This window comes from Sphaerodactylus townsendi, linkage group LG02 (assembly GCF_021028975.2).
Source record: "Sphaerodactylus townsendi isolate TG3544 linkage group LG02, MPM_Stown_v2.3, whole genome shotgun sequence".
Classification (NCBI taxonomy): Eukaryota; Metazoa; Chordata; class Lepidosauria; order Squamata; family Sphaerodactylidae; genus Sphaerodactylus; species Sphaerodactylus townsendi.
The window spans coordinates 32,557,578-32,584,089 of NC_059426.1; the positions used below are offsets into that span (position 1 = coordinate 32,557,578).

The 26,512-nt window shown below is 43.7% G+C and overlaps 1 protein-coding gene across 1 annotated transcript in view; it reads right to left on the reverse strand.

Moving 5' to 3' along the window:
* The window catches only part of XIRP2 (xin actin binding repeat containing 2), a 164,464-nt gene extending 138,649 nt beyond the window's left edge, over positions 1-25,815 (reverse strand). Inside the window, exons 1-3 of the mRNA XM_048484477.1 lie at positions 25,691-25,815; positions 15,941-16,014; positions 14,809-15,005 (exon numbers count right to left, since the gene is read on the reverse strand). Coding sequence (XP_048340434.1) covers positions 14,809-15,005; positions 15,941-16,014; positions 25,691-25,815 — 396 coding nt within the window. The remainder of the gene's footprint in view (positions 1-14,808; positions 15,006-15,940; positions 16,015-25,690) is intronic.
* Between the last annotated feature and the right edge of the window lie 697 nt (positions 25,816-26,512).

Sequence of the window (26,512 nt, forward strand, 5' to 3'; positions counted from 1 at the left end):
AGGATTAATGTTCCCTCTAATCAACCAATGAAATTACCTCTCTTGCCACCAAGGACGTAGGTAAGGGGATTTTTTTTCTCGGGTTCAACCCTCCCATTGCATGTCCGAAGCTCCGCCCCCTTTGTGGTTTTTTTGTATTTTAAAGTGTTTTTTCGGTTTTTGGCCTGCAGGGGGCGCATTTTTAGGCTAACAGCACCAAAATTTCAGGGATATTTTGGGAGACTCTCCTGATGATACCACCCAGGTTTGGTTCAGGGGGTCCAAAGTTATGGACTCTCAAAAGCGGTGCCCCATCCCCCATTGTTTCCAATGGGAGCTAATAGTGGATGGGGCTACCCTTTTGAGGGTCCATATCTTTGGACCCCCTAAACCAAACTTCACTAAACCTAGGCAGTATCATCAGGAGAGTCACTAAACCTAGGCGGTATCATCAGGAGAGTCACTAAACCTAGGCGGTATCATCAGGAGAGTCTCCTAAAGATACCCTGAAAGTTTGGTGATGCTAGCTTAACAATTGACCCCTGACAGCAGGCACCCCCCAAATTTCTGCAGATTCTCCTTTTGAATCCAACCCCTTCAGCATGGATTTAAAGGGAGAATCTGAGGTCCCCAGATTAAACCTTGAAAGTGATGCTGTTTCAGGGTGGGGGATAATCCAACTCAAAATAGCATCACTTTCAATGTCGTTTTAACTGAGGGGGGCAGATTCTCCCTTTAAGATGGATTTAAAAGGAGAATCTGGGCTCCCTAATTTAAAAACCATTGAAAGTGATGCTGTTTGGGGGTGGATTTCAGCATCACAGCAGCCTGCCACCCATGGGGGGGGGCCGCAAACCTCAGCTTTTGCACCAGGCTCCATTTTCCCTAGCTACCCCTCTACCTGGAGGGGAGGGAGAAGGGACTGTCGGCTACCAGCTGGGAGCTCAGCTGGTGGGGGGGGTGGGGGGCAGGGCAGGGGAGTCTGCCATCTCTGGCCTCAGAGAGCTGTTTTTATAAGCACTGAGGCCAGGGGCAGGGCTTGGGAAGGTGTGTCCATGCCCCAGGGGCAGGTGAGGGCGTGGCCTTGCCCCCAACCCCCCCATAAAAAATCTATACCTACGTCACTGCTTGCCACCACAGTCTGGGCCTCAGTTAAGACATGCTGAGGCCTAAACTATGTCAAGTTCAAGAAGACCTACAGAATTAACACTCAACATTATTATTGAAACATTTGTGGGAGTTTTTTTTTACTTAGAGGCCCCTTCTAATCTGAGGACCCTAAACTGTACCTTACTAAGCTTAGACATGAATCTGGCTCTGGCTCTCACCATGTGTGCTGCTGGCTGGGGCTACCATCCATATGCTGTTGCTATCTTCATCTAGAACCGTGGTGGCGAACCTTTGGCAATCCAGATGTTAAGGACTACAATTCCCATCAGCCCCTGCAAGCATGGCCAATTAGCCAATTGATGGGAAATGTAGTCCATAACATCTGGAGTGCCAAAGGTTCGCCACCACTGATCTAGAACATAGGTGTCAAACTCGCGGCCCTCCAGATGTTATGGACTACAGGGGATGATGGGAACTGTAGTCCATAACATCTGGAGGGCCACGAGTTTGACACCTGTGATCTAGAATATTTCTTGGCAGCAAAGTATGTCACAACCTGACCCAGTTTGGGTAGTGACTAGTTTGCAAGGAGACAAGAAATTGTTTTGACCTCCAGTGTTTTCCTGCAAAGCTAGGCGGTCTCTGCCATAATTAAGGGAAACCTCTCCTATTCTGGCCATTCTGAGTTGGAAAATAGATCAATATTGCCTAATGGGCTTTATAGCACCTGATAATCCCACATAGAAACTTCAGGCTTCAGAGTAGGGACCACAAAGGATACTCCACTATGGGTTATATTTCTATCCAAACAAACCCCTCTTATCTTTATTAGCAGGTTTTAAAAAGCTCACCTGAAGTTGCTTTTAACTGCCTCCAGAAGACTTTTGTTCTCAAACAAAAATATATAGTTTTGAAACTGAAGCCAGGCTTGATTATAATTTGTTCAGACAGCGATTCCTGCTCTCATAAAACTTACCTTCATTTTAAACATTTATTATGAGGCGTAACTCACAACAACAACTAAAACCCCTCTTTATCCTATGCAAGTGATCAATGTTTGAGGGTGACGGATATCTTTCCTAACCAATACATAGGGCTGCCAGCTGGGTTAGGAAATACCTAGAGATTTTTGGGGGTGGAGCCTCAGGAGGGTGCGGTTTGGGATGGGGAGAGACTTTAATGGGATATAATGCCATAGAGTCCACTGTCCAGAGTGGTCATTTTCTCCAGGTGAACTGGCTTCTAGCGTCTGGAAGTCAGTTATAACCCCAGGAGCGACAAGCTTATTGATTATGAACAGAGTTTCTAGAAATATGAACTATCTGTAAAAAGTATGAGTATCTTCCCTAAGCAGCATGCCAGTGTGGTAGCGGGAAAAGCATCTCCTGCTAGAGTTGTCGCCCTTTTGGTGGGACCCGTAGAACTTCTGAAACTACAACTAAACTTCAGACTACATAGATCCATTCTTTTGAAGAAAATGACTGCTTTGGAGAGTAGACTATATGGCATTATACCCTGCTGAGGTCCTTTTCTTCTCCAAACTCTGCCTGTCCCAGGCTCCTTCCTCAAGCTCCAGGAATTTCCCAACCCAGAGATGGAAACCCTGTGAGCATCTCATTCTCATACAGAACTCCTGACACAAAAATTATTTCAGACTAGAGAGATGCAAGGCAGAGATGTACAGTTGGATGACTTACAGCAAACTATGTTTAAAGTACTTTGGAGCACTTGAAGAAACACAACTATGAGGTCAGAATTTTACTTGTGTATGTATGAAAGCAATTTCTCCCCCCCCCTCCCCCAGATCCACTGTGCTTTGCCTCTGAAATCTTCTAGTCTGCTGTGTACATTTACTGTTTCCAACCCATGCACAGGAAGAATCACATTTGTATCCTGCAGTAACATTTGAACAGGCACCAAGTGTCCCGTATTGCAGAGATCACTGTCAGGAAGATCTCAGTCAACGAATGACATTAGGGATGCCAACTGCTCCTTAAGAAATTCCTGGAGATTTGGGGACCTGGGGAGGGCAGCATTTAGGAAGAGGACGGAGCTCGGAGAGATGTGAAAGCATAGAATTTGCCCTCCAAAGCTGCCACTTCATCTATGGGAACATTTCTGTGTTGTCTGGAGATCAGTTGTAATTCTGGAAAATCTCCAGGCTGCACTTTAAGACACAGGTAAAATTAAAATATAACATCATAAACTCTGTGACAAGATTTTCCCATTTTAAGGGTAAATAGCAGCTGCTGGGGAGGGCCAGTGTGGTTAAGCTGTTAGACTAGTCCAGGGCTCGGCAACCTGTGGCTCTCCAGATGTTCATGGACTACAAATCCGATCAGCCCCTGCCAGCAAGTCCCCTGGAGAATTTCTGAGGTAAGTCCTATATACTAATAGCTTTAGAATACCCTCATTTTTTTCTGTTTTACATACAGAGAACTTAGTCCACATATATTTTTGTTACACCTGTGGTACATGCAACTTGATTCAAATCAAGTAGTTTCCACTGACATCTTTGGTAGGTACAAATAGTGTTACTTCAGGTTTTATGCCTGGGAAGAGACTAATGCAATTTCTCCACCCTTAGCATCGTCTGGAAACTCTGGCCTGGTGTCGAACATTCAAGTTTTGGGCCAGGATCTGTTTCAATCGAGATGAACGGGACTACACATCCCAGGGACGTACCATCCTCCACTCAACCCAATGGTGGGCTAAAATCGAAGCCAAACTCAATGAGCTGGGTATTTCCTTAGAGGACCTGCTGATGCTAACAGAGCAGGAGGTCTATGGGGCTATCAAGAAGAGACTTTTTGATAGAGAGTTCCAACAGATGCTTAAGAGGAAGCCAATAAAACCTGTTCCCCGATCTCTCTGGGAATACCGGTGGATAGGTTAATTGCAGCCCGGTACCTCTACCTCCTGGTTGAGGCCGATTCGGCGCAGAGTACCAATCACCTTAGCTAGGTGTAATGCTTGCCCTCTTCCTTTAGCCAGGGATCGTCATCTTCCGGTATTTCCCACACAAAGAAAGTTGAAATGCCCCTGTGGCATGGGTTCTGTGGAAACAGTATCTCATATGCTGTTGAATTGTTCCTTATGAAAGAAAAGATAGGAAGAAGCATATAATCCCCTCCCTGTACGGAGTGAAGGCATAACAGATGATCAGAAGGTTATATATCTTTTAAATAGCCACAACCTTGATCTGTTGGAAGCGGTGGCTAAATTTTTAAACGGTGTTATTTCAATGCGCTTGAAATTGTAAAACTTGTTTTAAATTTGTGATGTATATGCGGTTCATATGCCATTAAAGGTATTCGAAATCCAAATCTCCACCCTTACACAGAGAGGCACTTTTGAAGACCATAAATTACCCAAGTACAGCTTTCCTAGATCAGACAAAAAGATCTGTATTAACAGGAATCTTCTCCAAGTGGCAATTTCTGTATACTTTGGAACAAGAACCTAACAGCTCATGATATAATAGCATGCTGCCCACTTCCCCAACTTTTTATCATTTAGTCACAGCTTCCTTTTAATATTTAATGATGTGCTCAGGAAACCAAGCTTAAACATGCCTATCTTCCATGAATATATCTTGGGTTTTTAAAAACCCAGTCACAGTCCATAAAAAGCAATTAACTTTAAACCCATAAGGAAGCCATGGCCTATCTCTTGGAAGCTTTATTCTGAAGTCTGGGTGTATGATAACCGTTCGGGAACAGTTTATTTAAGTTCTGGCATAACAGAAAACCATAGTTTATTGATATTTAGTTTGCTCTGAAAAATAAGCCAGGGTTATGTCAGATGTCATTCACCATGTAAAATAATAGCTAAAACTAACTATGGATAATAAAACAACTTCAAGCTATGTTTTCAGCTATGTTGACAGATCTTAACTAACCCTGGTGAGTGGAGAAGCCAATGTTCAGACAACCACACCAACTGTAGTTAATTTATCAAACAGTGGTATTGTATTATGTCTAAAATGCATCTTATTGGTAAGCAATGTTCTCGCTTGTTATTTCACGCATTATTTGTTGTTGTTGTTGTCGTCATTATTGTTATTATTCAATATTCCAGAGCAGAACTCCGGTACTGAACCAAGTTTCTGAGCTAAGCCCGGCTGAAGTCTGACAGTTTCTAAAATGCCATGCTGAGAAGGAAAGCCTCACTGGAAAAAGACAAGTCTGGTTGGAAACGGCAACAATGTGAGGAAAAGTTGAAGACAACAGGAAAAGAGACCTGACATGAGATCAACTGAATCAGTCCACGTCACAGTCCTCTGTTTGCAAGACTGGGTTAAGGCTGTTAACATTAGGACTTCTGGAGGTTATTAATTTGTAGGGCTGGATATGGAGTGATGTAGTATAGCCAAATCTCATCAGATTTCAGACGCAAAGCTGGGTCGCTAGTTGGATGGGAGACTACTAAGAAAGATCTTGTCGAGAAAAGCAGTAGGAAACCACTTCTGCTTGATCACTTGCTTTGAAAATCCTTTGGAGTTGCAACTGGCTGTGACTTGACAGCACTTCGCACACCCAGTTCATAGGGTTGTCAGAAGTCAGAAGCAACTTAACGGTACACATGACCTAACTCTGTGCTCTCACTCAAACTTCTAGCTTCTAACTAGGGATGCCAGTCTTCAGGGAGGAACTGGGAATCCCCAGGAATTACAGTTCAACTCCACACTATCAGTTGCCCTGGAGAAAATGGAGGGAGGCCTCTATGGCATTGTATCCCACTAAGGTCTCTGTCCTCCTCGGGCTCCATCCCCAGATCTCCAGGGGTTTCTCTGCTTGGATCTGGCAACCTTCCCCCCCTCCCCCCCCCAAATCCCCTACAGGTGGCTGGAGGGATCTGGCAACCCTACCTCTAACACTCAACTTTCTGGAACCAAACTTATAACTACCTTACCTCCACCCTCTCAAATATCACCTCTCTCAGTATACAGCTCCTATTGGCTAATTCAGGACTCTGCTCTGATTGGTTCCTGCATTGCTGGGATATACTTCTGTGCTCTACCTGACACAGAATCCAGGTATACAATATTGATTAGATTGTCCCTATCCATACGTTTATCAACACTCTCAGAGAACATGAAGCCTAGAAGAGGCAGGACTTCCATTTGTAAACCGAGTCTGTTTCTTCAGCAAGTGTTGTTCTTCTGAATGCTTAATACATCTGTCTAATCTAGCATCCGATTTACATTAGGTTAACTGGTCCATCGTGTTCTGATTCCTCCAAATCGGTATTTCAAAATCAGCATTATATTGTTACTCTTTCCATTTTCTGGATAACAGGTGATTTCACTGAACAAATGCTTCTAAGTGTATTGTGCTAAAGTAAATGAAATACTTGGGTGCTGTGTGGTTTCTGGGCTGTATGGCCGTGTTCTAGCAGCATTCTCTCCTGACGTTTCGCCTGCATCTGTGGCTGGCATCTTCAGAGGATCCTCTGAAGATGCCAGCCACCGTAGGCTAATAACGTCAGGAAATAAATATAACCCTTATTCCACCACAGCAAAGCTATTCGGCCCGTGAAAGCCTTCGACAATACATTAAATGAAATACGTTTTCACTGAAAACATTTGTGTTCAGTACAATAATTGAGGCTCTTTTATGTATTTATTTTAAATGCATTTAGGAATTCAGTTATTTCTGATATTTACACCCCTCCTCATATGAAGGTCTCTACGTGGCTTATGAAGGTTTTAAAAAACCCAATAAAGACCACAATAAAACATTATGAATAAAATATAAACATCTTTTGAGAACATTGGATGTGAAGGATAGACAAGGTGGGGTGATTAGGATTGCCCCATGACACTTGCAAAACAGCTTTTATAGTAGATTTCCCATTTCCTTCACTCACAGTGTTTATCAAAGTTTTATCAAAATACTAATAAGTCTGGAAATAGTACAAACAACAGCAATAACAGAGCTCCTTTTTCCCCTCAGTGGTACTCAATGAAATTTAGACGAGCTGGTTTTTATACCCTGCTTTTATCTACCTTTAGGAGGTCACCGAGAAGGGGTTTTCTACAATCACCCATACCCAAATAACAAGGCACTTTTGAAGGATTGGTGGGGCTGCCAGGGGAGGTTCCTGAGGAGAACTGCATGACTAGCCCACAAGGCCACCCAGCAGGCTTCATGTGAAGGAGCAGGGAAATGAACCAGGTTTACCAGATTAGAGGCTGCCATTCATGTGGAGGAGTGGGGAATCAAACCTAGTTCTCCACTCAGAATCTGCTGCTCTACACCAATTTTTTTTTTCCTGTGGGCCCACCTCTGTTCTCACAATGGTTCACAGCCCTTTTAAGGGATAGCTTTCACGGTGTCGATTTCCAAGGAGCCAAATGTGAACTGAAAGGTAGTGTTATGAAAACCACAATCTGTCTTTTAAAATGGGATGTCCTTATTCAGGAAGATTGCTTGATGGATGATATTTCCCCAGAGAATTCATTTAGGCAAATTGCTAGGATGTGTGGTATAGAAAACTTGGCATCACTTCTAATTCCATGAGACAGCAAAATTAGACAAACCGGCCTTTTTACACTAAATCCTTGTTGGGGAGGCGGGGGGAGCTGCAAAGCAAAAATTTGAATGAGGACAGTGAAAATTCTTTTCATTCTTCCTGAAAAGATTTATTTTTAAGCTCGGTGTAGCTCAGCGCCTATGAAATGCTTCCTTCTGTAAATGGAAGCAGTCACTTAATCTCAGCAAGATTCATTAGAAAGTCCCCATTAAGCAGATATTCTGGGCCCTTTGCTGCATATAGATGGCACAATTTTAAACCCTTCAGGGCTGATTTCCTTAAATGTAGATCTGTGCTTTCCCCCCATCTTTGAAGGAAAGGCTTGAAACAAAAAACTTGTTTTTCATCTTTTGATATCAAAGCCCTATTCAATTGCCTTATGGGCAATTTTAAAAACGAAGTATCCAAATGCCATATGTGAAGAAATATGTCGTTATTATAGTCAGAATATGTCAAAGATAATGTCTCTCCATTTCACCAGCCTCTTCTATAGTTGCACTTCATTTAGATAGTGGGTTTTCTCCCTGTTATCTAACCCTTTGCTCATCTAGAGGTCAGTAAACCAAGATACAGGAGGTTTAAAACAGAGGGAAATGCTAGATCAAGTTATTGTTATCTTTTCCCTGTATGCAGCTGGGGAGGGGAAGAGGGAAGCAGATGACAGAATACAGAGTCATTTGTAAGCAGAGATTCCAGCTACACAAAAGCCTCTCTTTAAATTGGCTGTAGGAAGATACTGTTTTCACGATCCTACTTATTTCAAATGTGTTTTACTTTATGCAAATTATAAAGATCCCATAACTTCAACAACTAGACCAGTTTAAGGTAAACTTGATGGCCTAACTGGTGTAGTTATAGGTCCACAAACCAGATTCTAGCTCAAGTGGGGGTTTGGTCTGACCTTTGGAGTAATCCTGCTATTGTCCAGAACTCAAAGCAAGTGACTTTAGCAGAGTTCAAAGCATGTTAAACTGCTATCAGGTACGTCAGGTAGGTAAAAATTGTTGTGTGAGGCTGAAGGTCATAATTCTCATTAGCATTTCCTGCTTTAACAGAAATTTGGCACAGAGTAAAAGGTTTCCAGCTTCCAGGTGGGTTCAGGATTTCTGGAATTAGAACTGATCTCCAGACTACAGACATAAATTCCCCTAGGAGAATGGCACCTTCAGAAAGTAAACTTTATGGTTTACCATAGCTTTTTTAGGTGAAACCTCTCCCCAAATTCTCTCCTCCACAGGCACTGCTCCCAAATCTCCAGGAATTTTCCAGAGTTGGCAATCCTAGAAAACTTCATCAGGTGAATTGCTGTAGGTCGAGTTGGTAAAAGAACAGGGTGGGTTTTATAAGATCATGAGGCCTAGCAGCTATTCAATGGGAAGACAATGGGAAGACAAACTCATAAGTACCCCTGAACTCATACAGGTGCTCAGATGAACTAAAAAGTACTCTCTGCACTTTTTCTTTGACGACAAAATGAAAACATCCAACAGCCTTTTCTTAATGCTGGCTTGTTTATGTTCAACCTGAACAGTAAAGTACAGACCCCTCCAGGTATCCCTTAAGAATCAAAAGAGCTGTGACCCCTTCCACACATGCAGAATAATGCACTTTCAATCCCATACGAATTGCACTCCGTTGCAGTCTGGATTTTACTGTCTTGAATAGCAAAATCCCACTTGCAAACAATTGTGAAAGTGGATTGAAAGTGCATTATTCTGTAATGTGTGAAAGAGTTCCCCATAGTGCTCATCCCGCCTTACAAAGCACACTGCATTCCACTCTCTTTCTTTCTGTAATTGTAATATAAATCATAAGCAAATCTGTGTAGATACGGTTAAAGTAGGGATCCTGGCAACCGGAGGGAGATCTTGGGGGTGGGGTACAGTGAGCAGTGGGTGGCAGATGCATGTGATTACATGAACTCTGGTGCAATGCAGAAGCACTGGCTTGACATTGGGGACACTCTAACACTTGCCAAAAAAACCTCTGTAGTTTTTCATAGAGTTGCGACAGAGCATCCACTCAGTGCAATGTCAGCTCTTGCACACTGCATCTGAAGAGATGTCATTTTGCATTGATTGCACCGCTCTTTTCAACCTTCCTGCTTCCACTCACCACTCACCAAATAAGTAAGTGGGTGTTGGCATGCCGTGGCTGGAGACTGCCCACCATTAGCGGGCTCTTGGGAAGCTCCTTGGCCTCTCCCTTTCACTATATTCTCCACAGCACACCTCCTCTCATTTGCGATTCCAGCATCAGAGTCCAGCTGGGAAAAAGAGCTGCCAAGTCTAAGTAAACTGGGCAGGGAGGGGCATTGCACCCCATGGGGCCTCAAACCATATGTGGGGCATGTTTGGAACTTAGAGGAGTAAGCAAAACTGATGTGTTTCTATTTAGGTATTAATCTGCCTGATCATTCCCCGGGGAGGGTCTAAAGATGTTTAGTAGCCTATCCACTGTTGGATAGTTTGCAACAAAAGCTTGCTAGAGGAGAAAGGAAGAACATTTGGCAGTGTCGGAGTCTTGGGTTACGCCACAGGGGGTGGAGATTATAGTTCCTTTAAACCGCCTGACCCATTGTTGATGTTCCTGCTTGGAAGCAGTTTGACCAAATGAAGCCCAAACAGAGCTCTAAATAATTCCTGAGTGAGGAACCAAATTTAAGGGTGGGGGGGATGAGATCAGAAGCTCCCACCAACTTCATTGCCTTCCCATCCTTTATAAAGCTTGGATAAGATGTCTGAGCCACCTGCCTCCTCCTGTGTTTCTGGAGTTGCAAGAGGCAGCTGGAGGCCAGGGGGGCACACCAGGTGGGCAGGGAAAGGTCAATGGCACAGGTGGGAGGGGGCAGATAATGCGCCCCCTGGAAGTGGCGCCTGGGGCTCAAGACTCCTTGTGACCCCGCCAAATATGCCATTGCTTCTAGAACAGAGGTAGGGAACCTGCGGCTCTCCAGATGTTCAGGAACTACAGTCCCATCCTTCTGGCATGGCCAATTATTGCATGTGCTGACAGAGAAACCCCGATGGGGTGTGGACCCTGAGGCTTATCTGGGCTGGGGCTGTTCTAGAATGATGGAGCCACACCCTGTAACCTCTGGTGGTTTCCTCACAGCCAAATATAATGGGCTGAGTGAGCTATTTATCCCTTTCAGGGGAATAACTTCATAGAGGGTTTCCCCCCTTAAATGGGTTTAGTTTCCCTTAACCTGGGTTTTACAAAAAATCACTAAACTAGCAATCTTTTTGGAGAAACCAAAGGAGCCACAGCAACGCAGTCTGTTTGCAAGCGCTTCCTGGATGAGCACACCTGGATGAGTGAAATCTCCAGTGCGAAGGCAAATGGAAAACCGAGTTCATTAAAAACATGTTGCACTATTATTAGTGAGTGTGCTATGCAAAAACCACCTCTGACTCTCAGTTAAATCTGCTTTCTTCTAATAGACAAAGCTTTGCATAAGAGACTTTGAAATTTAACCTTTATTCTTGAAGTCAACTTAGCTAGAACAGGAAAAGCATGTATGCCTACATAAGATTGGTTTCAGTGGGATATGGCAGTGTTTTGGGCATTAGCTCAAATGTTTTGTTTCATCAGATTTGGAACGATCAGATTCTTTTAAAATAAAAGTTTTTTTATTAATGCATGGATTGTTTGTTGGCTGGGAAACACACAGTTTCACTTTGAAACTGGAATGAACAAATCAACCTCAACATCTTCCTTCAGAACTTGAGGGCTGTGCCCTGCAAATACTGAATCTTTTGAAGGGAGGCCCACGGTTACCAAGCAGCGCTCTGATTTAGTGGTTAATGCATTGCTTTAATTTAGTCTAAATAAGTTTATTCTGTTTAAAGTGATGACATTCTCAAAGATGGCTTCAAGTGACTCGGCACACACCATTCATGGAGCCTTCCTCCAGAGACGTACCAAGAGGAAATTGTGCCTGTGGGCAACATCTGCTCCTGCGCCCCCCCTCCATGCTTCCCTGCACCGCACTTACCTCAGCTGGGCCAGGAGCCTGCTGAGGGGCGGCCCTCTGCCGGGGGTGGCAGGCTCCCAGCCCAACTACGGCTGAAGGAGCAGCTGGACCAGGAGCCTGCCACGGGCCCGCAGCCCGGCCAGGAGCCCAGCTGCTCCTTCAGGTCATGTGAGGGGGGTGATTTTGCGCCCCCTTGTGATCTAATGGGTGGTGCTTGGGGTCAATTGACCCCCATGTCCCTCTGGCAGATATATCCCTGTCTTACTCCAGCCTCAAGGGGCTCTTCATTGGAGGAAGTTTCCTTAGGCTGGATAAAGGCTTCAACGTTTGCTCAGTGGAGAGAGAGGATAGAGGTCGGACCAGAGGTGGGATCCAGCAGATTCTCACCAGTTCCCAAGAGTGGGTTACTAATTATTTGTGTGTGCCGAGAGGGGGTTACTAATTGGGTCTGCTTTTCCATCTCCACGCCCTCGCCTCCCCGAGAGGCATCCTGCCTTTGAACGTGAAGGTTCCATATAGCAATTGCGATTAATAATGTAACTCCCTGAACTGGGTTAATCCCTTTCAGGTACTGCAATTCATTGATTCTCAGCCTTTCGTACCTTTTATCTCACCAGTCTCTATCAAAGAATCTGTGTGTTTCATAATTGCTGTGTTCAGATTTGTGAGTTGGGGCATTTTCTATAATGTGATGATGATTTAGAAATGACCTGGTGCAAAACAATTTTGGGGGGTCGTGGTGGGGTGGCTGCCCATGGGGGGGCATCCAACTCAGATTTTGCCCAGGGCTCAGGTTTGCCTAGGTACGCCTCTGCCCCCTTTGCTGAGGGGGGGCTGGAGAGGGAACCTGTTACTAAAATTTTTGGATCCTACCACTGGGTTGGACCCATCCCAACAATTCAATTTGAGCATATCTTTCTATTCCTATCTTTGAACTATATGAAACTGTATCACATGTATTGCCACGTTTAATCAGTTCCTCAGGTTACTAGGCCCACAGAATTTTCTCCCCCTGCTTCCCTTCATTGGTAACCGGCCTTTGAACAGACGTACAGCATTTTATGATAATATAAAATCAGGATAGTAAAAAAAAATCATTTCATTTTCACTACATTATACTACTTATTAATTTATTTACTATAGTTGGATTTCTTTGCTTTCATGTATAATGAGCATGTCACCTCTATTTTTTCCTTCATCCTTTTAGATTTGTTCAGATAATCACTGGTGAATCTCATAATGGCAGATGAGCTGAATTAATCTAAAAGAGGGGATTTCTGTCTCTCACAGATTTTGCTATAATAAAATATTTTGTGGCCACATGATTTTTTTTAAAAAAACACCTTCGGTGAGGATTTTTTAAATACATTATCAGACTGACTTTGGCATCACACATTCTAATTCACAGTGCTGAATTAAGGAACGTATTAAAAACCATACTATGTTCATGTGAAAGCTGGACAACTCGCAAATTTTCCCCACAGACACACCATCATGTGCTATAAAACCAGGACTGAATAGAAACAATCACAGTTAGTAGCTTGTACTTAAAAGGCGGGGGGGGGGGGGGAAGAGCAGAGACGGGAGAGGAAACCCTTTGCATGAGTGGCGTGTTAAAAAAGAAACGCTGCTCGCCGTGTGGCTCACGCTGTTAATTAAAATATGACAGAAATTTATCCTGCTGCAATTTTGCTCACAGTGAGCACAGAATCATGTTGAGCATCTGGTGGAATGCTGAAGGCATTATTAAGATTGACTATAAGCGCCAGAAATTGGCTATTACAGGGGAGTGCTTATAACACCTGCTGCATAAAAAGTGAAAAGGGCAGACTACAATGTTCAGAGGAGAAACTCCGGCACACCTTCAGCAGGTTCTCTGCAATGCACCATTTTACTGTGCTCAAACATCTCTTGAGGCATTTTCCCCCTTTTTCGGGGGAAAAAAATGTAGATTTCTAGAACTTGCCACTCATCCTTTCAACCTCTGGCTCCCAGACCTACCTGCCCTTTTACTCATTGTAAATGAGTCCAATATGTAGATTGGCAATTTAAGGACATTTAAGGATGCTGAACAACTGATGAGGGCTGGAAGCAGTGATCTGCCGGGTCTCTGTTGAATTGGGCCGTAGATGCATTAACAAAAACTAATTATAATAGGACTGGCTTTGGAAGGAAAGTGTATACCCAAGTCCAAAATTCCACTTCCCTCTAAACATTAAACCAATGCAGGTGCAACCTCCTGACACTTCTGCTGAACATTTTGCTTTTGGAGTGGCTCTGCACTTTAAGGGGCAAAGGGGTTTGACAATAATATATTGGTATTTCCATCTTATTAAATGGAGAAATGAGAATGTCAGGCACATATCCTTTAAATCCCTATGGTTGCACCTGGGGTTTTTTTCTGGGGAAAAGACACACACACACACACACACACACACACACACACACACACACACACACATGTTGCCTATGGGCAATACCTGCTCCTGCGCCCCCCCCCCATGCTCCCCTGCACCCCACTTACCTCAGCTGGTATATATATCTCTATATATAAAAATCTATCCGTTTTTCTGCTGACAGGTAATCTCCCAAACTACTGGACCGATTGCTTTGAAATTTTCACACAACGTCACATTCATGTGCGGCCAGGTTTTCATACTGTTTCCACACCTCCTGTTGTGTACATGTCACAACTGTGCCAGTTATTGTGTACATGCTACACCAGTGACAGTTGGAACCACAGTTCTGTTCCGCAACAGCGCCATCTGCTGGCCATCAAAGCGACACCCTCTGATACAAGGGAACCAACCATGCCTTCCTTGAAAACCACTGCCTAATGGAGTGAAAGGGATGCGGCGGGCTATCTGCACATGGCCCACCCACCCTAGCGGAGGAAGGGGAAGGTGAGGGAGGGTCCAGGGGTTTGCTGGGCCAAACGCTCTGAAATTTCAACACAATGTAGCTCATGCCTCCCAGCGTGTTTTACGCTAGATAATTCGCCTGCAAGGGAAGGGAGTGAAAGGGACAGGACCAGCCCACCTGCACATGGCCCACCCACCCTAGCAGAGGAAGGGGAACGTTAGGGAGGGACCTGCGAGTTGCCATGCTGAAACCGATTATTACCGATATATACATATATATGTATGTATATATGTATGTATGTATATATATAAATGTATATACAAACACAGAAAAAACACACACACAGGGGCATCTGGTCTTGCAGGGGTGCAGTCCGGAAAATCTGGGGGCATCTGGAAATACAGGGGGGCCGTACGGACACACTGGGGGCCGTCCGGATATGCAGGGGGGTGTATGGACATGCAGGGGGGCCGTACGGACACGCAGAGGGGCATCCGGACACACAGCGGGTCCGTCCGGACATGCAGGAGGGAGTCCGGACCTTCAAGGGGGCATGTAATCATCGGTTTCAGTAATCGGTAACAATCAGTTTCGGTAATCAGTAATAATTGGTAATAATCGGTTTCAGTAATCGGTAATAGTTGGTTTCAGCAGTCAGTAATAATCTGTAATAATAATCGGTTTCAGTATTGGGTAATAATGGAATTATACGCAGGGGCGTCTGGTCATGCAGGGGGGAGTCCAGACACTCTGGGGGCGTCTGGACACGCAGGGGGGCCATCCGGAAACGCAGGAGGTTGTCCGGACACGCAAGGGGTCGTGTAATAATTGGTTTCAGTAATCATTAATAATCCTATTACATGCAGGGGGCATCTGGTCATGCAGGGAGGCGTCCTGACACGCAGGGTGGCATCCAGACACGCAGGGGGGCCGTCCGGACTTGAAATATGCCAAACCCGGAAATGCAGGAGGGTGTCCGAACACGAAAGGGGCGTGTAATAATCGGTTTCAGTAATCGGTAATAATCCTATTACACGCAGGGGGCATCTGGTCATGCAGGGGGGAGTGCAGACACTCTCGGGGCATCCGGACACACAGGGGGGCCATCCGGAAATGCAGGAGGTTGTCCAGACACGGAGGAGATTGTCCGGATAGTCAAGGGCGCGTGTAATATTTGGTTTCAGTAGTCGGTAATAATCTGTAATAATAATTGGTTTCAGTAATCAGTAATAATGATATTAAACGCAGGGGCGTCTGGTCATGCAGGGAAGCATCTGGATACGCAGGGGTGCCGTCCGGACACGCAGTGGAGCCGTCCGGACATGCAGGGAAGCATCCAGACACGCAGTGGAGCCGTCCGGACATGCAGGGAGGCATGCGGACATGCAATAGGCCATCCGGAAACGCAGGAGGGTGTCCGAACGTGCAAGGGGTCGTGTAATAATCGGTTTCAGTAATCGGTAATAATCCTATTACACGCAGGGGGCATCTGGTCATTCAGAGGGGAGTCCAGACACTCTGGGGGCGTCCGGACATGCAGGGGGGCCATCCTGGCAAGGGACAGGCAAGGGGTCATGTAATATTCGGTTTCAGTAATCGGTAATAATCCTATTACACGCAGGGGGCATCTGGTCATGCATACACACACACACACACATATATATACAGTTGTTTGTTTACTTAGACATTTATACCCTGTTTTGCTTTCCAATGCAGCTTCCCTCTTCCTTTTATTCTCACAACATCCCTGTAAATTAGGTTAGGAAGGGAAAGGCTGGTCAGCAAGAGCCAGCATGGTGTAGTGTAAAGATCAGGCGGATTCTAATCTGGAGAACTGGGTTTGATTCCCCACCTTTCCACCTGATTGGCAGAGGTTTATCTGGTGAACCAGATGTGTTTCCGCACTCCTACATTCCTGCTGGGTGACCTTGGGCTAGTCACAGTTCTTTGGAACTCTCTCAGCCCCACCTACCTCACAAGGTGCCTGTTGTGGGGAGAGGAAGGAAAAAGTGCTTGTAAGCCATCTTGAGTCTCCTTACAAGAAAGGAAGGTGGGAAATAAATCCAAAACTCTCTCTTCACTTTTCTTAAGGTAACCTAGTGAGTTCCCATGACAGAGTGGGGATCTGAAACCGGATTTCCCCAATTCTAGTCTGACACTAAGTGTTATTCCACAATATCCGAATGCTGTGGGAAACACCAGCGTCATTTCCACATATGAACCATCAGTACCACTGCTTGTAAAGCGAGAATGCCAGATCTTCTTCTGTCACTGGAAATCCTACCTGCAATGGCTTAAGTACTGGTAAACTGTTTACCCTGTGAAGTTGTAACTGACTCATCAGGCTGAGTAGGCATACCCCCATATGTATACACCAAAGTGTTTGGGGATGCGTGAAAAAAAATTATGTAATGGGTTTGCTAATATGGGGGTACAATTTTAGGGAAATGGTTTGCCAAGGGGTGTGCGAATGAAGGAAAAAAAGGGATCCCTTAGAACCCTGATGCACGTTTGGCATCAAAAAATTGATGCTGGCTTTAAAGAACTTGAATTTCTTTTTAGCCTGGCTTAAGTCATTAGGACACAAGGGTTAGCATCTGCCCTCAGTGAAATCAATGAAACCTTGCCCTAATTGCTGTCAATAAAAAACACCGCCATTGATTTCACTAGGATCAGCAATTCCCCCCCTTAGCAGATGGAATATTATTGCTTCTGGGTGCATTGTTGTACATGCAGCAGCATCAGTACAGTGAATAACTCAATGGCGCTATGAAGGAGCCATGGTTACATCCCATCCCATCGCTGGAATAATGAAATAGGCAGTTGAGCTATAACCTGCATTGCTAGCATCATGCTGGAACACTGACATCACTTCTCACAAAACCCAGAAGTGAGGTCATGACTCTGGGAGAATTCTAAGTCGTAAAAACTCTATGGTTGTTTTGGAAAATACTGGCAGCATGATATCACTTCCAGTTTTCATTGGTAATGGCATCAGTGCTGGCTCATGGCTCCATTGCCCATTTCCCTCCCATTTGTGTTTAAGGCATTGGTGGGCAACAGCCAGGTTTTCTGGGAGGTGGCAGGAAGGAACTACCATATGGGTTGGGTTTATGCACATATTCACACCTGTGCAGTGTGTCTAGACAATGCAATATTTTCACCCCCAAAAGAAGTGGACCAAATCTGAAGTGAGGCAAACCACACAAGGATTGATACATGTCTTAACAATTTATAGAGCTAGCCCAATCTCATAAGATCTTGGAAGCTACTCAGGGTCATCCCTTGTCTATTTGCATGGGAGACTACCAAGGATTACTACACAGAGGCAGGTAATGGCAAACCACCTCTGAACATCTCATTCCCTGAAAATCCAACGGGGTCACCATAAGTCAGCTATGATTTGACGGCCAAAAAGGGAGGGGCCATCTACTCTAATCCTGTGCATTCCCAAAAGATGGCTACTTTGTTTTAAGGTCTCCAGTGTTTTAAGGTGCCCCAGCAATTTATTCCATTGCCTAATGACTGTTGCTATTAGAAAATTTCTACTACTAAAAGCTGTCTTCCTGCAACATAAATCCATTAAGTCTCGTTCCTGCGAGTGGCAGAAAACAAATCTTTGCCCTATCCTAGATGACAGCCCTAAGGAATTTGAAAACCACAATTACGTCTCCGAAGAGTATACATAAATCAGACAATCTTCGCCTAACACCCTACAGTTTGTAACCTTTATAGGCTAAGGATATCATCAAAGTCTGAACTGACACAAAAGATCTACAGGAGCTTAAAACTCACTCTGAACACAGCTGTAAATGTTCTACAGAAATTGATAGCAAACCCATCTGAAAGCACAAAAAAGCATTAAGTTATAATCAATGGGAAATAAACACCGTTGATTCACTGGAGTGGGGGAGTCCAGTACCCCCTTTGATTTCAGTAAAATGTGAAGCCATGTGAACTACAGAAGTAAATTCTTTCCCCACAAAAAAAGGTCAGTATTTCGTTTGGTGCAGCCAAGAAACATGCACTTGAATTTTTCGGGCTGTGTTACTGAAGTGGCAGAAATGCTGCGTAAGCCACTGTGAGAGGCATTGAAGAATGATCCCAGAGATCTTGTTTTCAAAAGCACAGCCTCAGGCAATGTGAAATACCAGCTTACTGCCCTGATTGCAAGGAACAGAAACCAGAAACAAAATACATATCAAGGTTTCCTTTTGTACCTTTCCCCTCTTTTTATTTATAGATACTGTGCCTGATATTTCAGCCAAATGGGACTTGACATCTTCTAATCTTTATCAAATTTAAATCAGATGAATTTATAAACATTTGCACAGCTGTTAAAACATCACTATTCCATTTTGGCACAACAAAAATTGAGTATCTCCAGGACATTTTACTGCATCAAAAGAGTAAAGAAGCCACTACTAACTTTTACAGTCCTGTGCCAGAATTTTAAAACAAACAATTATTTAATTTTAGAAATGAAATTTTATAGTGCTCATTGTGGCTCATTCCGCACATGCAGAATAATGCACTTTCAAACTGTTTTCGGTGCTCTTTGAAGCTGTGCGGAATGGCAAAATCCACTTGCAAACAGTTGTGACAGTGGTTTGAAAACACATTATTTTGTGTGTGCGGAAGGGGCCTGTGTTTGCAGGGAATATCAGCACTGTTGTATTCCCTGCAATGGTGTTTGCAAACAATAGTGCTACTATTAATTGTGCCGGGAGGGCTTGATGTTCTGATTTAATTCTTTAAACAATTTCAAACATAATTTTTTACTCTATACTATTTTCTTCAGTACACATCTGTGTACTGTATGGGAGACCACCAAGGAAATCCAGAGTCACAACACAGAGGCAGGTAATGGCAAACCATCTCTGTTCATCCCTTGCTTTGAAAGCCTCATGAGAGGTTGCCATGAATCAGCTGTGACTTGGCAGTACTTTACACCTTGTATGTTCTCAGGATATGACCTACAAGACAGAAAAATCTCACATGAGAAGTAAATGCAATCTTCACTGAAGTCCAAGACACATCATTGACATTCCATGCATTTTTCAGCTTCAGCACAGGAACTTCACTTCTTTGTAGAATTACAGAATCATGGGACCAAAGACAAGTTCACCTACCATCCAAGGGACAGGACTGTGTACTTTGCATAACCTCGGAGAACAATAGAACGTAATGCAAACCACAATATGCCCACAGGCACATCTACAGAGCTGCTAACAGGATCTAGTAATGACTCATGAAAATGAGCCAATCCACATATTGCAAAGGTAAACAAGAGTTTCCCAAGGTCACTATCAATACGACCTGGGGGAAGAGTTCTTTCCAACAGTCCTGAAATTATGATCTGTTAGACTCTGAGCAAAGCTTATGCTTCAGTTCATCCCACATAAAAGGCAGACCTTCTTCAGGAATGGGTATTTTAAGGAAACAGAACAGGGAATGGATAGACTTGAATCATAGGGTATAGTCTACTAAAAAGCTCTCCTGTGCAAACTCTGTGAAATGAAGAAGTACATAAAGGCATTGCAGTCTTCCTGCCAGTCATTTCTATACCCTGTACAGATCAGCTTTCCACTAGCTTCATAGATTAATTAATGGAAGGGGACTGCTATTTGTTCTTATCCTCTCTGGCACAAAAACATCTTGAGATAATTGCTTAGGTGTACATATCCAAAATACTCCATATTTTGTCTTTTTTATGTAACAATTCCCAATATGCTTACTGATTGGTTCCCCATCCTGGGACATGGACAATATATACCCCAAACATTTCCTTCTCTCTGGACACAGTGTGTAACAGACTTCCCTCTGTGATACACCTCTGAAGATGCCAGCCACAGATGCAGGTGAAACGTTAGGAACAAGATCCACCAGCCCACGACCACACAGCCCAGAAAACCCACCAGAACCAGTTGAATCCGGCCGTGAAAGCCTTTGACAATACATTGAACACCCCTTCAATTTTATTCTGCCTCTTCTCTATCAGCTATTCCCTTTTCCGTTTCAATTTGCTTACTCTGGTAAAGAAAAATCATACCAAATTGTGCTTTCCTGGTTATTGTAATTACTGTATATACCACCAGAGAAAAGAAATATATTCCTTCCATGATTTTATTTGGTATATTGTTCAATAAAATTGGCACCATTGGCACACCATTGGTGTAAAAGCAATAAAATATAATTGTGGAAAAATTTCTCCACTCTCATCATAGAAAGTGGGGAGGCCAATCCACATATTTCCAGATTTGAGCAACTGAACAATCCCAACATACTGATGATGTTCATTTGGAACCATCAGGTAGGATGGTTTATCACTGAGCACTGGATCAAAAAGGCAAAAGAGCCATAACTCAGCCAATACAAGAAATTAAAACTTTTTAAAACCAGGAGTTAAATCTTTGGTGCAACTAATTTAATCCTAGAAATATCACAATCCAAATCTGTAACTGTTGGTTTCATACATATGGAATGTTTTTAAAAATTGATTTGTATTATCTTATTTAATTGTTCATTGCATTGAGGGCCATAATTGAGCACAAAGATGGCCAAGTATATATACCCAACAATGATCAAAATGTGTACAATGAGAAAGCATCTCTAATGCACTGACTAGTTGCGACAATGCCAACAAAGCGAATGCATTTGACGGCATATTCTCCAACACAAAGCACTCCAAGAAGTCTAAGACAGAGCTTTCAGCGTCAATTCTCGCAAATGCTATAAGGCCACTTTTTAGAATTTTGTTGCTTCAGAACAAAAATTTAATAATGCGATGTAATATTACAAAAAACAATATTATTTGCCTGACTAGAACTGTCTGCAGCATACACCAGCACAAGTTTCCAGTTGTGGTGGAAACAAGGTACAAATAATGCCTGTGGATTTCCCCCCCTAGAACAATTGCTTGTAGTCCTTTGGCACCCTTATCACAGAACTGGCCACAAATATTAGACAGCAATCTATACTTTTCTGTCACCCTGCTGCCCAACACAATGCTTGCAAGACCTTTATACTGTTGTACCTGTGACATGCAGAAATTCTAAAAAATTCTGCTTGACATCCACTAATTTGTTGTTATCAAAGAGAGGGTATTTTCATTGTGTGTGTCATCAGAGTAGGTAAATTGTCCCTTAGCACTTTGCTGAGAGCTTAGCATATATTACCATTAAGTAATAGCCAGTTTCTACTTTACTATGGCATGAACTTTGCAGGGTGAGAAAAACACACACAATTATTTCACAGCAGGGGTGGGCCTCAGCATCTGCCACACCCTGCCCATTGCCAATGCTGGGTCCACTTCCTTCAACATAACTTTCTTAGTAGCCTTCTTGGAGGGATGCTCTCAATAATAATTGGTTCTTCTTTACTGAATAGCAGAAGAATGTGATCATACATATGCAGATTTTCCAAGGATGATAGCAAGTTTTGACAGCCAGCTGAATGAAATCGAATATCCCATTTTGATTTTCTTCCTCTCTCTTGTGGGAAACAAGTTTCTCAAGTGAGGGGACATCTCATTTCCCCCTCCCCTACTATTTCCTCTTTCCCCTCTCTGAATCCGCAACAGGCTGTCCTCTTTTCCTGCTTCCTTCTCTCTTTCCCACCCACTAGCCAACCCAGCTTTATCTGTCCCCCTGTCTTTACCTTACTCTTCTTTCCTCCCCCGGCAGCCTCTCCTCTGGAGAACCAGGGCTTTGTTGTGTAGTGAGGAACACAAGCAGGGCTGGCATCAGTATATCCTGAGAAGGGGCAGTTGCCAGGGCCTAGAATTTCTGCTGCAGAGCCCCCACATCCACAAGCTGCCAGGGAAGGACTATAGGTGAGGTACAATAGCAGCACTTCTGGCAGGCACAGTGGTTGTGTTCCTATATGCACACACCACCCAGCACCACTAGAGAAATGATGTACAGGTAACTGGAAGGCTCATAAATGGGCAGGAGAAGACAGGACACAGTGCAGGTAAAGATGGTGGTCAGAGCAGGAGGCCCCCCCAAAACCTGGAAACAGCCCTGGCCATGAATACGAGTACAGGGCACTTCATTTCCCCTGCATCCCTCACATGATTCCTTTTTCCCCTGCCTCTTCCTTTCCTTCCCACCCACAAACCAACCTACCTTTTATTTGCCACACACATCGTCAGCTATATTTATAATTTCATTTATAACCCTTCCTTTCTCAACAATAGAGACCCAAATAGCTCCCTAGCTAAAGCTTTTCGAGTAGGACCTTTTCTCTTTTTCTATAGATCAATGTAAAAAAGAGAACTATGTAGCTAAACTTATCTATGCTAGAGATAAGAGTTACACTCATTTTGACTCTTGGAATACATGTTCTCTGGCTTTCGTGGCACGGCTGCTTTTTTAACAGTAGCAAACAACCAGGCCTGAGTGAGTCTTCTTCTTCTTATTATTATTATTTATTAAATTTGATAAACCGCCCACCCCCGAAGGGCTCTGGGTGGTGTACAGCAAAACCACAACTAAAACAATGTGCACAATAAATAAGTGATAAATAGTTAAAATACATAACTCAGAATAAGCAGCATTTTAAAACCCAGTAAAACAATATTAATAATACTAATGATGGCTCCCAGTCCCAAGGCCGGGAGGGGACAGACAATACCAAAAGATGTCACACCGGTAGTGCCAATGATGGTACCGCACGCAACACAGGGACATCCAATCTGTGGCTGGCCTCCCCAAAAGCCCGGTGGAACAATTCGGTCTTACAGGCCCTGCGAAAATCACTAAGATCATGGAAGTCCTGGGGGTAGCAAATCATCCAAGGGTTCCTGCCAAACCTGGCCCCAGTGAGTCCTCTCTCAAAAACCCAAACAACTATCAAAAGAACTATGTCGCCACCCATACCTTGTACTAACAGAAACCAAAGCTTAAAAGCTGACCATATTCTTTTGGTCGCCTGTTAATGGTTGCTGAGAGGGCACTAGTTAAAGCTACAGAGGCTGTTTCTGTTATTTGAAGCTTGATAACTCCCAATGCTTTTCGTTTGTTAGTTTTATCTTTCGTTAATTTTCTTAGGTTTGTAGAAAGATGTGCCATGTCTGTTCATGGTCCCAGTCTCTGGATTTTAGTATTCACAGGTGGGGCTACATTGAGAATTAGAGATATTGATCCCAATTTCTTTTCTCATTCTCAGTTGTTCCTGTTAAGAAAATTGCATTTCAACATTATTTTTGCATCAATGGTGCATAAGGTATACACAGCACAAAAAGGTCCTACAAAAGCAGACCGTTGACAGTAAAGAAAAAGTAGATGAACATATCACAGTGCCAACATATGACATCAAAAAGAAGCAACAGTGCCCATGCTAAGTCATTCCTAACAAATTGTTCAGGCTGTATTTTCAAGCGGCATCTTCAGTAGAAAATTGTCTTCTCTCTGGCTGTTCAGAAGAATGTATGAATTCATTTCTTTCCCTTTGAATAATGCAATACTTGATGATTGCATCTTCAGGTGGAAATGCCTGACCAACTACAATGCACCAAAATAATATCCAATGAGAGGCTCAGTGGCACAAAAGTTATAAAGGGAACAGATATTCTGAGAAACACATTCCTCATCCTTAGTCCAGTAAACAAATTTGGTCGAGCAATAGAGAATCCTTCCAACTGTCTGATATCAGCTCCCTAGGCGTTTGTGGCTTTTAGAAATGCGCAGACTTGCACAGAAAGCATCATGTTAGTTGGTATGGCATGACAGTCACTTTTCCCCCCTCTTTCCGGAGCATTTTTGAGAGCCTCCATGATTATGTAACATCGCCATATACAGTCAATATAGTCCATTTCTCCACATGCCAATCAATATTTTCTGTGGAAGAACTGTGTAGAATGGACTTTAGCATAGGTAGTAGAAAAATGGCAGTAGCCAGTTAAAAAAAAATCAGATTTGAACTCAAACTGCGAAACTGCAGACATAGTTATGTGCCTTATAGGCCTGAGAATTCTATCAAAGCAAGGTTGTGCTCTTCTTTTGAGTACACTTTAAAATATTTGTTTCTCAACTTTATTTGTGGCATGGAGCAGAACTGGGCTAAAACACTTCCAACTCCATTTTGCTGTGCGCAGCCCACTAGCAAGAGCCCTTCTTTTTGCAACTGGGGGAGGAAGATACAAAAAGAAATGAAATATCCCTCCCTCCAAGTCACCAATGGCAGCACTCACTGTTGGTCACCCTTCCTCCCTCTTTGTTTTTACCACAGATGCGGAGGCGAGGGCTTCAGACATTGTCGTATAGCCAAATCTCACTGGCTGCACACTGTCATCATGAAGCTAAAAACAGTGTGTGGGCAGGGAGCCCTGGTGTCCCGGGGCACTGGAGATCATGTTTGCTGCTTCTGAAACTGAGAGAAGGGCAAAGCACCACACCCCCATTTCTGTTTTGAGCTGCAATCTCTCGGTCCGAATATGGAGATGTCAATGTGTACGTTATGCGTATGAAACAGCCTGAAATTACAGTTTACATTTTTCCATAGTGAAAATTACGAGTATTGACATGAAAGCGTGAATGAAGAGAAGTAGCCACTATTGATGATCAGTAATTACCTTTTCAAACCATTCTGCAAAAACTTATTGAAATGCTTGAGTCAAACTTTATTAGTCATATTGATTTGCCTATTAATTAGGACTGAATTGAGGTGATACCCCATGGTATTCAAGCTATGTAAGTCTGGGTCAGATGTAACGAGTGGTGGGATTCAATTAATTTAGCTACCAGTTTGGTCCACCCTCCCCCCTGCTGTGCGCACCCCCACCACTGCGCGCACACCCCTCCCTGCTGCCGCCCACTTACCAGGCTGCCGCAGAGTAACATTGCTGGCTCAGCCGGGGCCTTTTCCTCCATCTTGGGCCTAGCCACGTGCCTGGGAGACCTCTCTCAGCAGTGGCTTAGTGGTTAAGAACAGGTGCACTCTAATCTGGAGGAACTAGGTTTGATTCCCTGCTCTACCACTTGAGCTGTGGAGGCTTATCTGGGGAATTCAGCTGGGTGACCAGCTGGGTGACCTTGGCCTAGTCACAGTTCTTCAGAGCTCTCTCAGCCCCACCTACTTCACAGGGTGTTTGTTGTGGGGGGAAGGGAAAGGAGATTGTCAGTCCTTACAGGAGATAAAGGTGGATATAAATCCAAAGCTCCTCCTCCTCCTCCTCCTCTCCTCTCCCCTACTGGGGATCGTGTCGGCATTGTCTGGCCGCACCAGATGGTGCTGGCTAGATCTCTAGTGGGTAAGAGGGGTCTTCCTGGCTGCACGTCTGGGAGACCTCTCTCTCCCCCGCTGGGCATTGTATGGCCCGATTGTATACCCCCCAATCGAGCCGTCATGGTGGGATTCAGCCATCTAACTACCGGTTTGGGAGAACTGGTGTGAACTGGCTGAATCCCACCTCTGGATGTAACCCTTTGCATCCATTTGAAGGTTTATACATGTAAAATGTTTCACCAGAACATGTCTGTCACGCAACATGTTCTTAAATAAACCTAAGGGTTTGAGATTCCTGAACAGTCAGTTTTAGTACATGGAATCATGTAGCATGAATGATCCACACACATACCTAATGGTGTCCTAGCCAAAACAATGTACTTTCAAGGCTGGTTTTCCTCATGGAAGGCCAGATCTATTCATCAAGTATTAAACATGTCAACCTTCATAGATGAAAGATAAAATTCACAGCTTTTAGAGAACCATCCAACTTTCTAGGCAAAGTCTCATTTTCTGCAACAAGAAAATTGTCAAATATTTAGTTAGAGGGGGAAAACAGTATCACAATGGGTGACATAACTGTACTTTTGCCTGCTTTATTTCAGGATTTATTTCTACATTTCTTGGTAGGGCTAAGCAGTTTCAAAAGGTGGTCATAAAGATTTATATGCATAGCTTAGAAACTAATATCCATAAATCCTATCAGTTTCCAAGTTAAAAGCATAAAAAAATCAGGTAAAAAGCCTCTTTCTGCTCCATTACTAGGTATGAGAGTAGAATGTAAAATTCAATTTATTGAATGAGTAGCTAGAAGTTTAT